This window comes from Erpetoichthys calabaricus, chromosome 8 (genome assembly GCF_900747795.2).
Source record: "Erpetoichthys calabaricus chromosome 8, fErpCal1.3, whole genome shotgun sequence".
Classification (NCBI taxonomy): domain Eukaryota; kingdom Metazoa; phylum Chordata; class Cladistia; order Polypteriformes; family Polypteridae; genus Erpetoichthys; species Erpetoichthys calabaricus.
Genome location: NC_041401.2, coordinates 66,978,912 through 67,002,340, shown reverse-complemented (window position 1 = coordinate 67,002,340; position 23,429 = coordinate 66,978,912). Strand labels below are relative to the sequence as shown.

The following is a 23,429-nucleotide window of genomic DNA, read 5'->3' as shown; positions in this document are numbered from 1 at the left end:
ACATGAATTGCCAATCAATTTAACCTACACATCTTTGGGCAAGAGGGATTAACACCAGAGTAGTCAAAAGATTACCTAACATTAAAACTCTCAAGGACAAGTGGGCATAGGATTTGAAGCCAGAACATTGAATCTGCACTACCATCCACCCAATTATGAATATTTGTGGCCAGAATAATCAAAACAGTGACAAAAACAGATGTCAGCCCTATCATCCAAGAAGTGCTGAGGCAATGCCAGCTCCCTGCATACGCAGGGTAGCCCATTTCCTGTTTGTCAGTGATAGTTAACCCCCTTTGGGAATGGGGTCATTCATGAGTGTAGAGGCCTTGGCTGAACATGAGAGAATTAATACGGCTGGTGATATTAGATAGGGACAGATGAGCATAAAATGGCCAGTAATAGTTAACAAGTACATACAATAAAAGAAGGTAAAGATTTGTCCAAAGGTTCAGGCGTGAAGCTGAAAATTCATTTTTCCAAATCAATCTTCTAATCTACAGAGTTGGGTCTTGTCTGTTTTAATCATTGAAATTGCCTTTTCTGTGCCTGCTTATGTATGTGAATGCTGTATGGTTTGTCAGTTTGCTGTTATTGCATTATAGTTTCCAATCACTCTAGCTCTGTACTCAGTGATGAGTCCCATACAAAATAAAATAGGATTAATGGAATTCGCCACTGCCACTCCCAGCAGCATCAGACACAGAGTACAAACCCACTCTGGGTGGGGTGCCAGTCCATCACATGCATAACCAATTTAGAATTTGCAATTTATTTAACTGTGGGAGGAAAGCTGGACCACCATGAGGAAACCTTATGTACATGTAAAGTCCACACAATCACCTCAATCCAGTCTCCTGCAGCAGTGAGGCACCAAGGCTAGCCACTGCTTTACTTTCTTGCATGTAGGGACACATAAAAGTTAACTATGACATGCCATAAATGCAACAAGGACTAAGGCAACGGGCTGAAGGTAATTAAAAAAGTGAGTGCTTGGGAGATATTTTATAGGTGACGTCTCAAAGGATGTTGTGCAAGGCTCAGCGCACATACAGTACACACACAGACTCTTACAAGGGGTCAATTTAGAAATGACAATTAACCTAACAGGTACATCTTTTAGAAGTGGAAGGAAGACAGTAAAACCTGCAGGAAAAACTCACAAAGACATGCAGAGAGCGTGCTATCTCCACAAAGTAAGCAATCAGGAATGGGCTTTGACCACAGAACGGTGGATCTGTGGGGCAACGACATTACTTACTACACTATCATGCAATTAAAAAAAAATGATAGTAAAAATAAACAGGGCTTGAAAAAGTCACTAAAATGAAGTCCAAAGAGAATGAGCGACTGATCACTGAATGGGGATATGAAAATAATGAGGCAGATGATGTTAGGCAAGCCTTGGTGTATACAAGGCAATTGCAATTGCTAAATATACTTGGCAAATACTTGATAATTCGAAGTATGGCTGCACAAAGATTGGGTATGGGAGGCCCGTCTTAAGGAATAGTAATGGTGTGTCCAAAAGCTCAATGTGACAGGCAGAGGCTTAAAAATAAGTGCATCAGATGTGTCAAATAGCCCCAAGGAAATGGCCCTTAAAAATGGGCACAGTAATTATTGCACTCAAACCAAAGCATAATTCAGGCAGACTAGCCAAGGAAAAAATAATCAAGCATACTTGGTATACAGAGGGTTCATTCAGTGCTTGGACTGTAGTTTGTAACACATAAACTTTGAATTTGGTATATTGAAATTAATTAATAATAGATATACAGTAGATGGCAATATATCAAAAGTTATTATTATTATTATAATTGTCATCAAACCTGCATAATGTAATTCAGGGTCACAGGAGACTGAAGAAGCCTGTCGAAGCTTTTTGTTATGTTTTTTATGGATTATCTTTATACCCATATATGGATTTCTAGCACCAGAAATTCAAATATGGTATCAGTTTTGAAATTTAATAAGTAAGTAAAATTCTAAAAATGACTTTGCCCCACTTCAGATGCCATTTTGTTTTGTTTAGGAACGCTGCCATTTTGTTGCTGATTGCCACGGGAAGTGTGCACAAAAATCACAACTCTGACATCATTGACACGACAGATTAAAAGGTCAGTGGTGACATGCTTTTCTGATTCAAGAGTTTCAGGTTAGTAATGTTTTTGTTCTGAAAGTTTTAACCAAAGTTCTTGTTACACGTCCTAGTTTTGATGACCATATTTTTTATCCACCTGGTTTCCACTTTAGCTTTTCTTTCCACTACATCTTCTTTATTGTCTTGTTCTGGTCTTACTCCTTTTAAAGTACAAGTGATCCTCCTGCAGCAGAACACAAAGGGCCCACTCATGCACACACCCACACTTGCACTCACACTCTTAATAATTTGTAATAGCCAATGTTTTTTGGATGTAGTGAGAAACTGGAATATCCAGAAGAAGATAAATTACTATTATTATTTTTCCTGTTGTTCTTATTATTGCTTGCTGTTTAACTTACAGCTTTATGTTCCATGCTTGGTGTTTAAGTCACTATTGCTGTATGTACAGAATACTGGATAACTTATTAAGCTATATATATTGTGGCGGGCGGCCGGTACCAGGGCAGGATGCCCGGGGTGTGGAAGGACCAGGGGAGAGAGTATTTTCAGGACAGTTTCTCCCCCAGGCTGACAGAGGGCAGCCCCCTTGGTTTCAAGTGGGGCCACGGGTCATGAGCATGGGAGCTCAACCCTGTTGGAACTCATAGCCCCCGCCAGGGGGCACATGGACATTTCCAGGGCCTTATCTGAATGTGGTGGAAGTGTGGTCAGAAGAAGCTCGTTGGGCACTTGGGGTCCTTCCGAGTGCCCTATAAAAATGGGCCAGCCTGATGAGGAGTGGAGGGAGAAGGACTGGCGTTTAAGAAGGGACTGTGTGTTGCAGTGTTGGTGTTTTGTGCACTTTTATTATAAATAAACCAATTTATATTGCTAAAGTCTATTCATCTGCCACAAGATTAATCACCAACTACTGGGGCTAGGACCTTGATCTTGGTCTTAATAAAAGGTTTATGGCCTGATATATACTGGAAATGTGAGGTACTGTATCTACAACCTTGGCAACGTGACCGATGGTCATGTGTTTATTATAGCAAAGTTATCGCCATACCAAGTGACAGTGCAAAAAGAAAAGAAGATTAGCAACATCTGCTGAGCTTCAAGTGCAGGGTACAAAATGCAGGAATGCCAAAAATGAAAAAAAAGAATGTATGCTGACAATCGAGAAATAAGAAAGAGTAAAAAGACAAGATGCTGAAGAACATAGACAAGCAAGAAGTAATCCTGAGTATAGCCTGATATGTTCTGGAAATTCAAAAACGTTTCTGTCATGGTACTCTGGAGGCCATTTTACTGATGGCCAGAAAAAGTATATTGTAAAACAAGCATGGTCCCCATAAGTAGAAATGTTTTGCTTGCTTTAGATATAATGGTTATAATGGTTGTACCTGTACATGGTTTTGATTTTCCTTTTATTTTAGGACTTTGGGGGTCAGCATGTTTTGTTAGTTTCATAATATTAGCAGTACCCAAAGATGTACTAGCTAACTGCAGTAATTAGTTCCAGCTCACATATATTACATAATATTACATAATATGGAATTTCTATAAAAATTTTAATTTCCCCTTGGGGACAAATTATGATCTATCTATCTATCTATCTATCTATCTATCTATCTATCTATCTATCTATCTATCTATCTATCTATCTATCTATCTATCTATCTATCTATCTATCTACTGTATCTACACAGAAATTCTTATGTCAGGCCCCAAAGAACAATGGCTATAGGCTTGAAATAAATCCAAGGTATTTGATACAGAAATATATTTCTATATATGTGGTTTTGATGTCATTTTATCAAAAAATCCAAGAGGCATCATAAACATTTGTGAAAAAAATGGGTAAAATGGGGACCAAAATCCAATGACTAGATTTGTAGAATGTCACTGTCATTCAAACGGCTTATGTCATCAGATGTTTATGCTTGGAAGTTTCAGAACTGAAACACTTTGCTCAGGCTAGCATGGTGGCACAGTGTGTAGCATGGCCGCCTCAGCATTCTGTGTTCAAATCCTGTGCCCAGCTGCTATCTGTGTTGAGTGTGCACGTTCTCCTCATATCTGTGTCAGGTTTTCTCTCCCAGCTCAACATTGGGTTTGTTAAATTAACTGAGGATTCTAAAGTGGCCATGTGTGAGTTGACCCTGTGACAGACTGGCATCCTCTTCATTTTTGATGTGTACCTTGTAGTCAGTGCTTCAGAGAGAGGCTTTAAGCCACCACAAACCTGAATTGGAATAAATTAGTATGAGAATGTGCTTTTATAATAACTTTACATACTGTAGATTCTCAAACATGGCAGCCCTGGACACAAGGCAAGAAATAGCCATGGACAAGGTACCAGTACTTTACACGTACGTCGACACAGTTAACTAGCCTGTGGAACTTTGAGAAAGTGGGAGGAAAACTGGAGTATGTAGAGGAGGACCCTCACAGACAAAGGGAGAACATCCAGGCTCCAAGCAGACAACATCCAGGCATGCTTAAGGTGGCCACCCAGGATACTTTTACAAAGCAAAAATCTAGTTTGGATTGAAAGACTTTTATAGAAGCAGAAACTACGGAATATAGATTAACACGACAATAACAATGACAATAATTAAAAGCAGAAAATGCCCAAAACTGGACACACTGTAAGTCCCTAAAGAAAAAAAACGGGAAATAACCGTTTTAGAAAGAAACACTGAGAAGCTTTGCATTGTCCAGAATAATTCTGATACAAATAATGAGAGGAACTGCAGTAGCAAAAAAACAGAAGGCTTTTTGTTTTCTTCAGTAAACCAAAATGCCACTGGCTTTTTTTAACAGTGTATTATGATAATGCATGAACATTGTGAGGCGTTTTTTTATTATGCTGCTGAAATCTGAGCTCCAGACACTGTTACTAAATATTTAGAATTATATTTCACACTTTCAAGCATTAGTCAGATTCATAAGCTGTGCATCTCATGTTGAGAGGCGTATGTTAAATACACTCCTATTCAGTGCTATGGAAGTTGAAGTCAACCCTGGAAGCAACACGCACAAGAAGGGACCTTTAATGTTGGTCTTCAAACGGCAAAACTGAACTTGCATTGCTGCTTCAGTGAGGTGCTGTGTGTATTAAAAGCCCCCAAAAACATTCAAAGCCAGCCCTCAGATATTATATAATCCAACATGGAGGGACAGATATGCAACCAGAACTTTTCACTCCCTGCACTTAACACATGTCTGGGTGTGCCTATAAGCACCTGGCAGGCCACAGGACTAAATAAATGGCTATTTAGAAAGAAAAAAAAGAAAAACAGTTGTAACAAATATGAAATTTTCAAAACATCCTGGTAGCAATCAGATGTGGCTTAAATAACAGCTTAATATTAGTTAATTGTGGCTGAATCGGATTTAAGAGAAGAATGTTTGGCAGAAACAGATGAACTATTTTGCAACCTGAATAGTGCCTGAGACAAGACCCTTCACGTCTCTGAACTGGTGTGGGTTAGCTTTGACAGCCAGACAAACAGGACCTTCACTGTCCACTATGGGTTTCTTACAGCTGTTTAGTTTTGGAGACAAAAGTCTCTATTAGCAAACTTTCATATCCATCCTTGGGTGACCTAACCTTAGTTAATAGCCAGGAATGGGGACTGTCATCATTATGGGCTTAAGTGACATAACTCCAGCTTAGGATTTACATGGTCTGGGAACGTGTCACCCCACGTACATAACAGGACCCAACCTCAGAAAGGATATCAGTCTATCAGCGGGCATATTCATTCACACATGGCTAACTTAAAGTTCCCCCATCCCACCTACACACATCACCTTAACCTGCATTCCTTCTAGAAGAAGAATTAGAGACATGGACATTTGGAGAAGTACAAATTCCATACACAAAGTAAGCAGGGTGGGATTCAAAACCCAGAGCTGTGAGGCATCACTAAGCATGGAGACATCATGCCGCTGAAGCATGAAATGGATTGTGGAAACTGAACAGCCTTACACTGAATTTGTTTGACATCGTGCAGTGGATTGTTTTCAACCAGCGCCATATCTGGCGTTAAGCTCGTAATGCTCCCTACAATGAGCCCTGCATAAACAATTATAATTAATTGGAAAATTATTTATTTGCATAGAATGTTGGGAACAATAGAGTCCCCTCCTCCACGATTAGTTACTGTCACTACATCATCATTTTAGTTTATTTTAGTCTCGTGGGTGTTTTTTTAATGATCAGATATCAATATTCAGGAATGCTTACTAGCATCTGCTGAACTGAAGTTGGCCGATTGGCTTATTAAGGGTTTTAACTTGCTAACGCAGTATTTGGCTTTCTCTTGACCTTGGAAGCTTTCTCCACATACCATATATCACACTGAAGGGTGATTTATATGTTCCATATCAGCAAAGGAAAAAAATGCTGCTGTCTGATGTTGTCCGTGTGGACTTTGATTGGCCAGTGACAGAGAAACGATAATTGAGTTTTCTGGGAGTCATAGTGGGTAAAGATCTAAACTAAAAATAAAATGATTAAAACTAAAACAAATGAAAAAAAAATTGTCAATACCAAAATGTAAACCAAAAACTGTTGTCAAAAATCAATCTAGTATATGCTATTTCCATAAATAATTTAAGACTGTGAGATATTGGCAATGTTTTGAATGCTTTAATCCAAAGTTTGGAAGCAGAGACTGTTGTGCCAGTCTCTTTATCCAGGGTAATCTGCTGAACCACAGAGTGAACAATGCCCACCTTCTATTTTTGGCTCCAGTAGACTCCCCTGAATTCCCAACTGGCAAGAAAGAATGTGTCAATCTGCAATTACAGTGTTAGCCAAACCAGGAGATGCCTGTCTATTCAAAAAACAGATCTGAGAGACAATACCGGAAATCAGAAAAAACACTTCCAGAACCAAGGCACTGAACTATAAATGAAGAAAAATGCCAAAAGTAGATACACTGTTACCGAAACCTAGACACTAAAGTTTAAAGCTGATAGGAGAATAGCTAAGAGTTGGTGACTCAAAGATGCTGTTCAATAGGAGTTCACACACCGAAGCTGTTCAAAGTAAAAATCCTTAATCTCGGACACTACACTGAATGCATTAGCGTAGCATTAGCGACATGGGTATCATCAATCCATTAGCATAGCAGTAGTGACATGAGTATCATGTTTTCTGGAAGTGACAACACAGCCATCACGCAATGGGAGAAACAAACTTCTGTTTTCTTGTATTTAAATAGTAAAGGCAAAACACACAAAAATGTTCTGATGTCTCCAAAAAAAATCACAACAGGTCAACATGAAAACTGTATTTGCAGCAAAGAAGAAAGTAAATAGCAAAGCAGCCCAATTGGATACAGTGGGATTTGCACCACTATCATTTAAACTGGAACTGTCATGACATCACATGCCGTGATGTTGAAGACGTGTCCAGCTATGGGATATGTACCTGTAAAGAACATCGAGGCAACCAAGCTGAGAAACATCCAATATGACAGGGCCAGCAGAAAAAAAATGCGATGAGAAAATGACATTAACATAAACAACTATAAGAAAAATGAAATAAATTAAAAATAAAAGCAGATTGAAATGACATTCTGAGTTCAAAAACAAAATAATAATTGGTCTATTGTTTATTGTGGTTTTTCTTTTCATTTGACAACACTATGAGCAGAAACAAAGGCCAAACTGGATGTGCATCTTTAAGGAGCTCAGGCATTCATTTTTTTGTAGATCATATATCAACATTTATGCCACTTTTCCACTAACATTAAAGGACTAGAATTAGGTTTACGGCCTGATTCTAACTCAAAAGAAAGTTTGCATTGACAAAATTCTGGAATGCTACAAACAAAGCCCATAAAAAAAGCACAAAATGGTGAAGCCCATGACAAAACTAAATGGTATCATGAATAAAATATAACAATACAATAAGCAGTATGTTCAACAAAATGAGATAAAAATCAACATATGGAATCATGATAGCAGAGGGAATTAGTCAAATTAGAGAGCCCACTCAGCAGACAGGAGACACAGCAGAAGGTAAAGATCACAACTAGAAGTCAAAAGTAGAACCTGAATGATTCAAATCAATGTAGTGGAGTCTTTTCAGGGGTAGCGTTTCTGGAGCCGGTTCTGCCCCCGACTAAGGTATTCCGAGGTTCAGTCCTCATTAATAAGGAAACTGAGGTAGCAGCCCCGGCCATTGTGGAGATATTGCAATGTGAATGTTTACTCCTTACAGAGAGGTTAGCCAACCCTTAAGAGGGTCAGGAGTGACTAGTGAAAGTTAAGTCAGCAAATATTGTAGGGTGAACATGTAAACCAAGGCTAATAATTTAGCCATTTCCAAAATTAACTTGCCCACCAATAAAAAGAAACCTGTGGGGTTAAAATAACTTTTGTGAGCACTTTTTTTTTATGTGATTAAACAGGGAGGAAATGAAAAATTTGAAACAATGTTGTGCCTTCTCGAGGAGGCAGCTAAGTGAAACTGTAGCGACCAGAAGACTGACATAGTCAAAATCAAGGGCAAAAGTTCTAAACCAAAATCAATCCTATCTTTTGTTGTCAACACAAAACATAAATCGATAAAAAGAAGTCTGATTTGAAAAGTCAAAAAAGAGGGATTGAAACCAGAGTATTTGAGAAATTGATGTGTCTTATCCACAGACTTGGATAACCAGGGAGTGCACGGCGAGTGACGTCACCTATGTGACTGTTTAAAGGTCAGCCCAGAGTAGCAAAACCATAGCAACCGTAAACAATAATGGTGACACTTGAACTGAATTATGGTGACACGATAATATGTTAACTACTTTTAAAGTTCTTAAATACACTTCAGATAATTTTCCAAGTAAATGAACTGAACTCTTTCTGTATCAAAATTCTCAATGGAAGGCTCTCAAGGGAAACAGGAAAAAAAGTTGAAAATAATTCCAGACTATAAAAGCAAAATTTAAAGAAAAGGGAAGCAAAAGAGTGGGAAAAATGTAAAAAAAAAAAAACTTAAAGCGGGGCAAGGAATTTCCAAAACCCCAAAAGTGTTCTTCTGAGATGATATGGTGCAGGTTTTCTTTTATAAATTTTAAAGAACAGATTTAGATGTTCTATATTGTCATCTTTCTACGTTGCACCTGATGCTGCCAGCATAAACTCCAGCCACATTCCCTTGGACGGGATTAAACAGATTAGAGAATGGCTAGACAGATCATGTCAGTGGACTGCTGTGTTACGATTTGTCATATATATTTTTTATCTTAAATATGCCTGAAGTCTGTTTTGCAAAATATTCTCAACAATCTAAAGTTGTCCAAGTGTATGGATTAGCGTTCAGGATCTGCCATTAGACTGAACAGTAGGAAGACTTCTAACATTTTGTTAATTAGTACTTGGACCTTCTATTTTTATAAAACATCTAGCCAACTGTCTCTCAGGGGAGAGTGATCTGAAGTTCATGGTCTTATCAAGCCAAATAAGTAGGGAGCAGCGAATTCAAAGGACATTAGCATCATTTTTAACTTGAGCTTTTGAGGAGTGCAGCTGCTTGTGAACCCTTGCAACATAAAAACTGTCCCTTTTTTACCATGGAGGCTCATCCCCTTGCATCGAGTAGAGAACTACAGGAAAACATCCGTGAGAATGTCATTGCCATGCTGTTTCACTGACTAATAAAAGAACATATAAACACATGCCACATCTGCAAACATGTTCTCAGTTGATGCTAATCATAAAACAAGTCATCTTAGTCCATTTAATGAAATCCTCGTTGAAATGTTAAGGACTATACTTTTAAAAAAGCAGCAAAATACAGTATGTTTTAAAATGTTATTTTATGACACTTAAAATCTTAGAGAGCCAGCTAAATGTCTCAGTCGGTCTCACCTTAAACTGTCAGGTATGTTGCTTTTTTGTTATCTTAAGCTTAGTCCACTAACACATATGAATTGGAAAAAGACGTTTTCATTCTTGACAATTGGCACTTTCAGTCCACACTAGTGTTTTAAGATTGTTTCCTAAATGTTTGTCGGTGAGGCAAACCAAATCAAAGAAAATCAAAATGCAGATGTAGTATTTGGAAAAAAAACACCAAACTGGACTTTGTGTGGATAGAAGATGAAGCACAACTAAAACAAGTATGAGGAAGCCAAAGCCATGGATAATGTTAGGTAAAATAAATCCCGTAGAGTATCTGAGTGGTTCAAGGCATAGTATCATCTGAGGTAGAGAATTTAGCAAAAGAGCACCCACAGTAAAGAGGAGATCACAAAAAGGAATTAACGCAAGAAAAGTGAAGTCAGTGCCTGGTCACAATAACTATCATTCAATGTTTTCGACACCCACTGCCATGCCAGACCTGCCGCTTTCAGATTCAGACGTTTTCGACGTAATTCATTTTTGGTGGTCAAAAAAACTGTTAAAAGTGTGGAAGGAAGGTCAAAATTAATTAAAAAAAAAAGGTATTCAAATTTATCTGTGTTAGTGTGGATCAGGTCTTAGTCTTACCCACATGTAGATTATCTACTACCAGTAGAGTGCATTCAGAGCCGGAGGAGGACACCAATGCATGTTCTGAATCTTAGGATGAGTTCACAGTAACTGAGAGAATGAGCAGCTGGCTTCTTCACTGTCCATATTGATAAATCTAACAAATACAGAAAGTCTGAGCAGCTCTGGGCAGGGATTATTACTGTCATGAAATCAAATGCCAAGCATCAACTCTGTTTGTCTTGGGTAGTCTGCTTTAAAAAAATGTGCAACCTGGTAATGCAAATATAGCCTTTGTCAGTTCTGAGTGACTCTGGGCAGACCCTTGACCGCCACATAATGAGAACAAGTAATTAATAAGTAATGATAATATTTAATAATATTTTGTATTCTATTCATGCATGTGGTTATTTTTAAATATGTATTTTATTACTAGGGCGTCACAGTGGCATAGCAGTTAGCACTGCTGCCTTCCACATCCACTGTCCTGGGTTGTGTCTCTTTGGTAGTTTGCACATCTCCTCACATCTCTGTGGGCTTTCCTCCAGTTTCTCTGATTATCTACCCACATCTCCAAAGATGTCCATCTTGTGTTTGTTGGTGAATATGTGAGTGGAAGCTGTAATAGAGGAGCCCCCCTGCCATCTACAAACGGTTCCTGCCTTGTACCTGATGCTGCCAGAATAAACCCTGGCCTCCAGAGTAAGTACATCTGACAAAGTTATGCTGTTTAAATCACTAAGTTCATTTTTTTGACCTCTTTTCTTTACCAAGCATTTTAGGGTAAATATGTTTACATAGATTTTAACAATTTAATGTCATCTTCCATGTCACATGACACAAATGATCCTATAATATCACACATGATAACTACAGTAGCTCACAGAGCAGTAAGTCAAAGTCAATACGTAAATGTAGATAATAAAACAACTAGCCATAAATGAACTTTAACGGCACAAAAAAAATGTAGAATCATGCAGTGCTAACAGGAAACAGTAAAAGATTAGGGAAGAAAAAAGCAGCCACAAGTTCAGTAAACCATTTCTGTACAAAGCAGCTGTCTCTGGTAATATGAAGACCAGTCATGTGGTGACATTTGAAACAGAACGCTTGCTAACGTACGTCTCTTTGTGTACCGCAGGCAGTGCATTTTTGCCTTTGTTGTAATCTTTGTGGTGCGATTGCAGTGCGCCATGCTGACGACTCATGGATCCAAGGTCTTGGGTTCAAATTCCACACTAAGTTGTCCATGAGCACTTTGCAGAGTCTCTCTGTGTTTGTGTGGGTTTTTCTCTGAGTATTCTGGTTTCCTTCCACTTCCCCACGGACTTGTTTGATAGGTGATGTGGCGCAGGGTGAGAGTGAGTGTGAGTGTGGACATGTGTTTAAATGGCTGCAGCAGTAAGCTGGCACCCTGTCCAGGGCTGTTTTCTGTCTTGTGCCCCCATACTGCTTTGAAAGCTTCTGTACCACTATGACCCGAAATTAGACTAAGCAGGACTGACAATTTTATGTTATGTTACATTAGTTTTTGATTCTAATATTAGTAAGATCAGTGTATACAATATCACCTCAGCATATACAATATGTCAGGGAGTGGGGAAAGCCACACACAGAATGTTCAAACTTTAATCCCAGTCTTAACAAACAACTTCTGTTTTATATACCCCCTTTTTACAGTGAAAACCATCCCAGGCATCTTTACAGGCACAGATCCATAGTAGTAGAGCTTATATAATGTATATTTTTTACGACAGGTGAGCTTGGGGACTTATTCAGGGTTACACAGTGAATCAGAGGTGGGGACTGAAGCAGCGGCCTTGTGGTTTAGAAGTCAGTTCCATCCTTAGCCACTATGTCAGTCTGTCATTTTGCCCCAGGACTTTGCACCCTCATAAATAAATGGACTGGCTGACTGTGTTAGGGCAGAACCTCTATTTGGGTGCACATCAGGGAAATTTAAGAGCATGTAAATTACACCTTTTCACCTTTCTCACATCCAGACCTGTTCATAAATGGTGCTTAATTACTAAAACAAGAGGCAGGGGAAGATAAGCACAGAATAATGCAAATTCACCCAGGCAGGTGACACAGGTGACATATTTCCTTTTTAGCAGCTACTACCCCAGTCTAAATAAAACTACATATGGGAACTTAAGAAGTGAAGAAGCAGGCAGTAGAATTGTTTATAAGTGTCATTTAAAAATGTCTGAAACAATGTGAAGTATTATGAATATAGAATTGCATTAATATCATAAAGATGCCATTAATATTACCAAGTTATTTTGTTCTGGCTAAGGATGTGTATAGTTAAAAACATCTGTACAAAGTCATGTCATTTTCTAACCCACATATTTCAGACCAGGGTCACTGGTGTTCGGTGCTGGAGCCTATCCCAGCCAGCATAGGACACAAGGCAGGAACAAACCCTGAACAGGGCATCAGCGAACACACACACACCAAACACACACTAGGGCCAGTCTAGTGCCACCAGTTCACCTAACTTGCATGTCTGTGGAATATGGAAGGACTCCGGAGCACCTGCAGGAAACCCATACAGAGACAGGGAGAACATCCAAACTCCACACAGGGAGGACCAGGGTCACAAACCCTGGTCTCCTACTGTGAGGCAGCGGCGATACCACTGCACCACTGTGCTGCTCCTAACTTTACAAAGTATCAAATGATAATATACTTATTATAATGAAACCTGAGGTCATTACTAATAATTGCACATACCGTAAATACTCGCATTTAAGTTCTCCTGCGGATAAGTCAGGGCTTGATTTTACCGTATAATTTCCGGTATTTTAAATGTCAGTAGTATACAGTGGTGTGAAAAACTATTTGCCCCCTTCCTGATTTCTTATTCTTTTGCATGTTTGTCACACAAAATGTTTCTGATCATCAAACACATTTAACCATTAGTCAAATATAACACAAGTAAACACAAAATGCAGTTTGTAAATGGTGGTTTTTATTATTTAGGGAGAAAAAAAAATCCAAACCTACATGGCCCTGTGTGAAAAAGTAATTGCCCCCTGAACCTAATAACTGGTTGGGCCACCCTTAGCAGCAATAACTGCAATCAAGCGTTTGCGATAACTTGCAATGAGTCTTTTACAGCGCTCTGGAGGAATTTTGGCCCACTCATCTTTGCAAAATTGTTGTAATTCAGCTTTATTTGAGGGTTTTCTAGCATGAACCGCCTTTTTAAGATCATGCCATAGCATCTCAATTGGATTCAGGTCAGGACTTTGACTAGGCCACTCCAAAGTCTTCATTTTGTTTTTCTTCAGCCATTCAGAGGTGGATTTGCTGGTGTGTTTTGGGTCATTGTCCTGTTGCAGCACCCAAGATCGCTTCAGCTTGAGTTGACGAACAGATGGCCGGACATTCTCCTTCAGGATTTTTTGGTAGACAGTAGAATTCATGGTTCCATCTATCACAGCAAGCCTTCCAGGTCCTGAAGCAGCAAAACAACCCCAGACCATCACACTACCACCACCATATTTTACTGTTGGTATGATGTTCTTTTTCTGAAATGCTGTGTTCCTTTTACGCCAGATGTAACAGGACATTTGCCTTCCAAAAAGTTCAACTTTTGTCTCATCAGTCCACAAGGTATTTTCCCAAAAGTCTTGGCAATCATTGAGATGTTTCTTAGCAAAATTGAGACGAGCCCTAATGTTCTTTTTGCTTAACAGTGGTTTGCGTCTTGGAAATCTGCCATGCAGGCCGTTTTTGCCCAGTCTCTTTCTTATGGTGGAGTCATGAACACTGACCTTAATTGAGGCAAGTGAGGCCTGCAGTTCTTTAGACGTTGTCCTGGGGTCTTTTGTGACCTCTCGGATGAGTCGTCTCTGCGCTCTTGGGGTAATTTTGGTCGGCCGGCCACTCCTGGGAAGGTTCACCACTGTTCCATGTTTTTGCCATTTGTGGATAATGGCTCTCACTGTGGTTCGCTGGAGTCCCAAAGCTTTAGAAATGGCTTTATAACCTTTACCAGACTGATAGATCTCAATTACTTCTGTTCTCATTTGTTCCTGAATTTCTTTGGATCTTGGCATGATGTCTAGCTTTTGAGGTGCTTTTGGTCTACTTCTGTGTGTCAGGCAGCTCCTATTTAAGTGATTTCTTGATTGAAACAGGTGTGGCAGTAATCAGGCCTGGGGGTGGCTACGGAAATTGAACTCAGGTGTGATACACCACAGTTAGGTTATTTTTTAACAAGGGGGCAATTACTTTTTCACACAGGGCCATGCAGGTTTGGATTTTTTTTCTCCCTAAATAATAAAAACCATCATTTAAAAACTGCATTTTGTGTTTACTTGTGTTATATTTGACTAATGGTTAAATGTGTTTGATGATCAGAAACATTTTGTGTGACAAACATGCAAAAGAATAAGAAATCAGGAAGGGGGCAAATAGTTTTTCACACCACTGTAAGTCGAATGTGGAAAACTCATGCTATTGGTCCAAGGGACTATGATATGTTAACGCCGACCTGAGAGACTAACCACAGAGCACACTGACTTTTTTTTCTATGTTTTGTGCCTATGTCACCACACAAACTATTCCAAAGTGACATTGGCACTGTTTTGTGTTTTTTGTATCTCACACACTCATACACCTTTATCGTAAGAGCATCCCTTATCTACAATAGAGCGTTCGATCAGAAAACATATGAAGCTGGTTTTGAATTAAAAGTCGTTGAAGTGGCGGAAGAAATTGGTAACTGTGCTGCTGCAACAAAATTTGACGTGTCTGAGAAACTGATGCAAGAAAAAAAATTAAGTGTCGCATTTTTGAACAGGTGTATAAGTCAGGGTCTGATTTTATGATCGATTTTTCGAGTTTCAAGAGCCGACTTATACATGAGAATATACGGTAGTTGTGTCCTTAAATATTATCAGTTTTGGGAAATGTGGCAAAACACAAACTGAGAAACAACATGCCATTTACCCAGTAAACAGAAGGAAATGCATGCCCTGCTTGAAATTCTGGCTGAACCAAAATTCAAGTATGTTTTGCATCAAAGCTAGGCCTTCTTGTTCAGCATGTTATAATATATTCACTTCATAGTGTGGGACAGTAGCATTTACACTTTTGTTTCTTTCAAGAGTACTAGGGTGTTGTACCGTGTTAGCCATTATGAATGTAGAGAAAAGCCAAGCAAAATGACACCTTTTATTAGCTAACTAGAAAGATTACAATATGCAAGCTTTCGAGGCAACTCAGGCCCCTTCTTCAGGCAAGATGTAAGAAGGGGCCTGAGTTGCCTCGAAAGCTTGCATATTGTAATCTTTCTAGTTAGCTAATAAAAGGTGTCATTTTGCTTGGCGTTTCTTTCAAGATAAATCATTAGGACTTCATAGTCACTGCTGATCAGTCAGATCTGGCAGACGCTGAGCATCAGCTTGGGGACTTGTCCACAGTAGCAATGTTGCATGCCAAAGCAGCTTGGCAGATGCAGCAGCGCAAGGACACGGGTCTTTTCACATCCACTGTTGCATTGCAACCCCATTTCAACTCCCTACACAATATTATAAAACTCACAAATCATTGTCAAACCCAAATCACAATGCATTAATTACAAAAACACCCAGTTGCACTAGGAATAAGAAGGATGCACCAACATCTGTTGTTCTTGTTTTACCTTTATGTATTAATACATGATGAAGATGTGAACTTGACTTTGTCTTGTTCAGGGCAGGACCCCATCTTGTACCTAATGCCACCAGGAAAGGCTCCAGGTCCCAAGTCCAAATTTGATTAAATGGTTTTGAGAATCGGTTAAATGGGCTTTAATATAATGGGCTTGGAACGGATAGATGGGTCTGAGAATGTTATTTTATGGTGTGTTATGTTTTATATTTATTTGACTCTGTCCTGTCAACAGTTGTTTTCCAGGCCCCAGAAGTCAGAATTAGACAAACGATGTACAGGAAAAAGATGGTTGATTTTGACTCCATTCATCACTTATCTCAGAAAAACAATGTATCACACCCCAGACACTTCAGGTACAGTAGTCTCTTAAAGAACTGATATTTATGCAAATAATCTGCTAAGTGACCTGAAAGCACATATAATGTAAAATAACAAGAAAAGCAAGTGCTGAACGATGCTCCCTCTAGGGTCTCTATCGTTCTGTTGGGGGACTTCAACAGTTACATGGGCAACAACAGTAAAACCTTAAAGATTGTTATTCAGAGAAACGGCCTACCTGATCTGAATGTGAATGGTAGTTTGGTGTTGGAATTCTGTGCTTGTCACAGTTTGTCCATAGTGAACACCATGTTTGAACATAACGGTGTTCATAAATTGCAATGGCACCAGGGTGCCATAGGCCATAGATTAATAATCGAGTTCATAGTCGTGTTATCTGATCTACAACTGTAAGTCTTCAACACTAAGGCAAACAGAGGGCCAGGGCTGTCAGCTATCACTAGCTGGTAGTGAGTTGGATCAGATAGCAAAGACAAGTGCCGGACAGACCTGACCAGCCCAAACATATAGTGAGGGGGACTGGGAACGTTTGGCAGAGGCTCTTGTCTGGGAGATCTTCAACTCACACTTCTAGACGAATTTCTTTTGCATGAGGATCAGTACCTCCAAGTCATCGTTTTTTCAACCAGAAACAGGTGGAGTGCCTAATCCAGGTTGGGCAGGAGGTGCTACCTCAAGCGGAGCAGTTAAATGATCTCTTTTTGAGTGAGGGAAGAAGGGAGTGAGAGATTGACAGGTGGGTCAGAGCAATCAACAGTTATGTGGGCGTTGGGAAGGTAAATTGTGATAAAGAGAGAGCTGAGCTGAAACGCAAAGCCCAGATTTATGGGTCAATCTATGTTCCTAACCTCGCATATAGCCACATGCTTTGGGTAGTGACCAAAATAACTAAATCACAGATCCAAGCAGTGGAAATAAGCTTCCTCCATAGGGTGTCCAGGCTCAACCTTAGACATTGTGTCAGGAGCACAGACATTCGGAGTAGATCAAAGTAAAGCCACTGCTCCGCATTGAAAAGAGCCAGTGGAGGTGGTTTGGGCATCTGATTAGGATGTCTCTTGATGACTTCCTGCAGAGGTATTTTGGGCATGTCCAACCGGGAGGAGACATTGGAGTAGACCTAGAACACACTGGAGAGATTATATCTCTCTGGTGGTCTGGGAAAGCCTTGGTACCCTGACTGAGGTGATGGAGAAGGTGTCAGGGAAAATGGATGTCTCAGCATCTTTGTTTAGATTGATGCCCCAATGACCTTTACCTCAATAAGCAGCAGAAAATAGATGGATGGATGGATGAATGGATAGATGGACACATCCTGAAAATTGCTCTGTGCCACCTACACTTTCAGACCTGGCATCAAACTATTTCTAGGTTAAATAATAATAATAATCATCAATAAATTGTCAAACACACTTAATCCAATTCAGAGTCACAGAGGACTGGAGCCATTGAAGGGGTCACTTACCCACAGAGGTCCAATTGAGAGCCTCAGATTTATCAAACATCTTTGTCTCGGGAATGAAGAAATAGAGTCCCTGGAGAAATACTAGGGGAAAGAGACATGGCAAGAACATGCAAACTCCACTATGATAATGACTGGATTTAAACACAGGATGCTGGAGCCATAGGTGAGCAGCTCTAAGCATTATGCCATTACACCTCCCCTAAGTAAATTAACAATTTTTACCATAAGATATCCCTTAAAAAACATAATCAAATTCATAGTTGTGGAGGCAACATTGGATGCAAGTCAGGAACAAACTCTAGACAGAACAGAGATAATCGATTACTTTTTAATTTAGTACTATTATCCCTTTTAAATGCTGAAATTATTTGAAAAATATGAAGCATTACTCAACCCCTTATGACCCTGAATTGGAATAAAGGGGACTGATGAAATAAATTAATGAATATTTCCTATCTATCAATCCAGTTTAAGTTCTGCTTTTTCCTTATCAGGGACACAGTAAGCTGGAGCCCACTCAGCATCAAAAGACATAAAGCAGAATGAAGCTCTGAACAGATCACTAGTTTTCTCATGAGAACAGTTGTCCTGCTAGCCCTCATATGCTGTTTCTAAACCTGCTGCTGCCAGGCCCTCACTGGGCAATGTGTAATGTGTGTTCATCTTCCTATAAAAATGAAAGCACCCCTTAGCATTTCTGATTGATGTGACTTTAACCTGATGAACATAAACTATGTGGAGTTTTGGGCCCAGATAATGTGATGTCTTTTCAGAGTACACATATCCTCATATGCATCGGCATCTTTTCAGATTGATTTCCGCTCCTTAAATTCAGAATTCTTTTTGCTCACGAAACTGAACTGTTATTTTCGGCTTAAAGTCTTTCAGACAGACCTCCATCAAGAGATGGTTTATTTTTCTTCTGACGTCACTGAGAGTGTCCATTGACAGAACAATGATGAGCCTCTCTGTATCAATGCCCCTTGTTTTGTGACATGGATGCCTCGTGGTTGTGTTATGGAGTGCACCACTACCTGCCATCAGGTCTTCCTGCTGTCTCTCTGTGACTGACCCAATGCCCATGTAATGCTTGTTTGATCTACATAATCTCTGACATGGCTAGCAAGGGAAACATCCTCAATTATATTTGATGTGGAGAACTATTTATCACTCCACATGTTGTTCAGGTCGATAGTTTTTCACATGCTTTTCACATACTTTCTCTGTTATTTAAGTCCATAGCATTTAGAAGCACTGAGAGATGGCATCTGTAATGTGAGTCTATGCTGGTCAACAGTTTGAACAGATCATCAGTCTCTCCTCATATGGGCACTGTGCCACATAGTCAAATATTGAATGATGCTATAAAGATAACTGCTTCATGTGAGTGTAGGGAGAGAACTCAACATGACTACTGTGTCATTCATTGTTTGTGTTTAAGTACAAAATATTAAATCATTTACAAATGGTCATAGAAGGATGCACCCCATGCCAATTAGGAGAAAAAGTGGCAGGTTGTGCTTACACTCAGCTAGCAACTATGGAGCATAGACAGTGTGGAGTGTTCTCTTTCATTAAACCTGCCACCCTCCCCGCAGAAGCCAGAAGATCCTGGCAACCATTGTGTTTGACTGTTACTCACACTTGTCTTGCTGTAGATGGCAAAGGTGGCACGGCTTGCATAGCGTGTTGCTGAGGCCCCTCCTGAGGATACTGTGGCCAGCGATGCTGAAGTTGGTGAGGTGGGAGACAGTGGAGATGCCGGTGAAGCAGAGCCAGTGTTACCATTTCTTTCTGCGGCTGCAGCCCCTGTTAGCAGCTGGACCTGCCTCATCAGTGCTTCCAGCTGCATGCGGAGTTGCCGGTTCTCCTGTTGCAATTCAGAGACGGTGCGGGACAGTGGACTGACCAGACGCAAGGTGTCTTCAATACGCTGCTCCACTCCCTTTTTGAAAATGTTGATGTCCATGTGGATCTCCCTCACTGCATCCCTTAAGGTGTCCTCATAGCGGCCAAGAGCCTCACACACAGTCTGTGCATCTGACTGGTCCAAGTCTGCAATTTCATTGGCTTCCATCCTTAGGCTTTTCAGAGTGTATCACAGGTGCCAGCTGGACAGCAGAGGATTCACAAGGTTCCTGTGAGTTGGAGTGGCGGAGTAAAAGTTTAACTTAGTAAATCACAGGAGCCACCCAGGCAATGTTCTTTCACCTTCAGATCACTTTCAAAAAGTCCCGCAAAAGACCTTCAAGCTCTGTTTGCCTGCACGTCACCTCCTCTTTCTGCCCCACCAGTCACTCAGCAATTGCCTGGGGCCCTCGCTCAGCTGACCCACGGCTAACTGTGCACGGCTGGGTCACAACTCACAAAGTGACTGCTCAGTCCAAGCCTCCAACAGCTTTGTGAAGGCTGTCAAGACAAGAGAGCCGTCCCCTTTGTGAGCACACACGCGTGCGTGCGTGTGTGTGTGTATGTGTGTGTGTGTGTCTGTGTGTGTGAGAGAGAGAGAGAGAGAGAGAGAGAGATGGAATTACAGAACTGGAGGAGGAGTAGGAGGAGGCCGCACTGTTGCTGGCAAAGTCTGACACCAGCAATGAGGTAACAGATAGCAAAATGGAGAGAGGGAGAGAGGGAGTGAACAGCTGTGAATGATGTGCGCCTAGCAAAGAGGTGTGTGTGTGTGTGTGTGTGTGTGTGGGTGTGTGTGGGTGTGTGTGTGTGTGTGTGTGTGTGTGTGTGTGAGCTGTCAGAATAGTTTACCTCATTTTGGGCCTGTGTGTGTATGAGGTGATCCTGCCAAACTAAACATTCCTTATCTGTACAGATGTGAAGTTGGTTGTCTGTGGGGGGGTGGGAGGAGGGTACAGGGAAGCAGAAAGTTGAAAGGATGTAACGCTGACACTGCATCTACACACGTCATATCTGAGGACCCCTCATTTTGTTTTTATGTGTGATTCTTAACTCTGCATCAAAGAAAAAGTTAAAATGTCATAACAAATGCAGTGCTTTTGCAATTCTAGCTTTTTAAAAAAATGGACTTCCCTGGACTGTAAATTTATTTTAGAATTGCTGTCTTTGTTGTCATTTTTAATTGGAAACATACATTTATACACCCTCCCACTTATGTTGGTACACACAAGCAGGTATAGAGTGGGCACACACAGACAGACAGGGGCACCATTCTGAGTCTCACTTAATCTGTCATTTCTGTTTAGCAGCCTCACTCTGGAAACATTTACAGCTGATTAAAGATGACCACAAAAAAATTAACTTATGTGGTGGCTCTGAGGCTAAGGATCTGCGCTGGTATCCCGAAGGTTGCCGGTTCGAATCCCCGTCACTGCCAAAAGGCCACTGCTCTGCTGGGCCCTTGAGCAAGGCCCTTAACCTGTAATTGCTCCAGGGGCACTGTACAATGGCTGACCCTGCGCTCTGACCCCAATGGGTAGGCGAAAACTACCAAATTCCTAATACAAGAAATTGTATAAGGCGAAATAAAGAACACACAAAATTGCTTATAAAAATTAAAATCTGTTCCAGTTCTAGTTAAAGAAAAAGTTGAAGGGGTGTCACTTTTTGTTAAAAGGTTAAAACATCACTTATAATAGCTAAGAAAGTTAAAACTTGAGCCTCTTCTAGCTATCTGTCCATCTACTGTCAATGCTCATTTTGTCCATTTTGGGTTCACGCCAATTTGTCTAAATAAAAAAGTTACAGTCAGAGCTTAAAATTTGTGCTACATTCAAATAAAGTTAAACTTCAAACACTTTTAGAGGATAAAATATAAAATTGTACTTACTTGCCCAGCACTAAGTTATCCATTCATTGTATCTGTACCATCTTTGTGCAATTTAGGGTTGTGTAGGACTTTATTTAAAGAAAAATTCAGAATTTAGTGAGTAAAAGTTTACATTTTTGCCAGTATTAGTTGCAAAAAAATTGAAACAGGGCCAGTTTAAGGTAAACATTAGACCAGGGGTGTTGAACTCCAGGCCTGGTGGGCCGCAGTGGCTGCAGGTTTTCATTCTAACCCTTTTCCTGATCAGTGATCAGTTTTCACTGCTAATTAACTCTTTTTCCCAACATTTTAATAGCCCTGTTTTTAAGGATTCAGTCCTCTGAATTTATTCCTTTTTTCATTAAATGACAGCCAAACAGAAATGAGATGTGAAACGAGCCAACAGATGACCAGCTAAATTGGCATTTCAAACTCCAACCAATTTCACTCCAACCAATCTCTTAATGAGAAGCCCATTCTCGCTGTTAATTAAACCCGTTATTTAACTCCATGGCTTGTTACTGCTCTCGTTCTGCCACAACAGACATTTCCAAAACTGCTGATTTTCTATTTTTTTCTAAGAACACCGTCAAAATGTTTTGGTGACCTGAGAGATCAACCTTACTGAGACCTTCACCTTTCTTTATTGTCAGATATTGTGTGATGGACACATTTGAGCTGATCATGTAGCGGCTTGTTTTGTGTCTCATTATTGTTTGGCTGATAATTCATGAAAAGAGATAACTATGGGGCCTGGGTCAAGTGAATTAAAACTTAAGGCAAAAGAAGTTAATTAGCAAAAAAAACTGGTCACTAATGAAGAAGATGGTTCAAATGAAAACTTGCAGGTACTGAAGCCCTCCAGGACCGAAGTTTGACACCTACTGCATTAGACACTTTAAGTTAGAAAAGTTAAAACCTTTCATTTCTTGTTAAAAAGTTAAAACTTCATTTGTAAACAGTTAAAGTTTAGCGTAAAAAGTTCAAACTTGTGCTGCTTTTATGTCCATTATCTGCACCCACCTTGTCCAATTCAGGGTCACTGATCGTGACTACCTATGATGTACTGGCGCCATCTCCAGGTGTTGATCCTGCCTTGTGCCCCATGACTGCCTGGATGGGCTCCATCTGCCCGACAACCCGGTCCTGGATAAACAGGTTAGCAACATGGATGGATAGGTGGGTGAGCATGACCAGATAAAAAAAGTTAAAGCTTTTACCAATGTTAGTGTAAAAAAAACAATCTTGTGCCACATATGGTCAATAATTAAATGTAAGCAAAATCTGGTCACTAGTTAAGAAAAGAGTTAGAATGAAAACTTGCAGCCACAGTAGCTCTCCAGGACTGGAGTTGGAGACCCCTTGGGTTAAACGGTGACACTGTAATTTCCAGAACAAACACAATAATTCATATATTAGTGACACCTCATAATAAATACAATTGTTATTAAGTCCTTAACAAACATTATTTAATGTTTCTTTACGTTTTTGCAAATTATGTGTTACTAGCCACAGTATGCAATAATTTAAAAACATTTGCTATCTTCTGCCCTCTGTGTACTCTCAGCGCCTTTCCTCTGTATTCACGTGTGTCGTGACCGGCT

General features: G+C 40.1%; 1 protein-coding gene across 1 annotated transcript in view; it reads right to left on the bottom strand.

Moving 5' to 3' along the window:
• The window catches only part of smtnl (smoothelin, like), an 81,533-nt gene extending 61,022 nt beyond the window's left edge, over nucleotides 1–20,511 (bottom strand). Inside the window, exon 1 of the mRNA XM_028806685.2 lies at nucleotides 19,690–20,511. Coding sequence (XP_028662518.1) covers nucleotides 19,690–20,124 — 435 coding nt within the window. The 5' untranslated portion in view covers nucleotides 20,125–20,511. The remainder of the gene's footprint in view (nucleotides 1–19,689) is intronic.
• Between the last annotated feature and the right edge of the window lie 2,918 nt (nucleotides 20,512–23,429).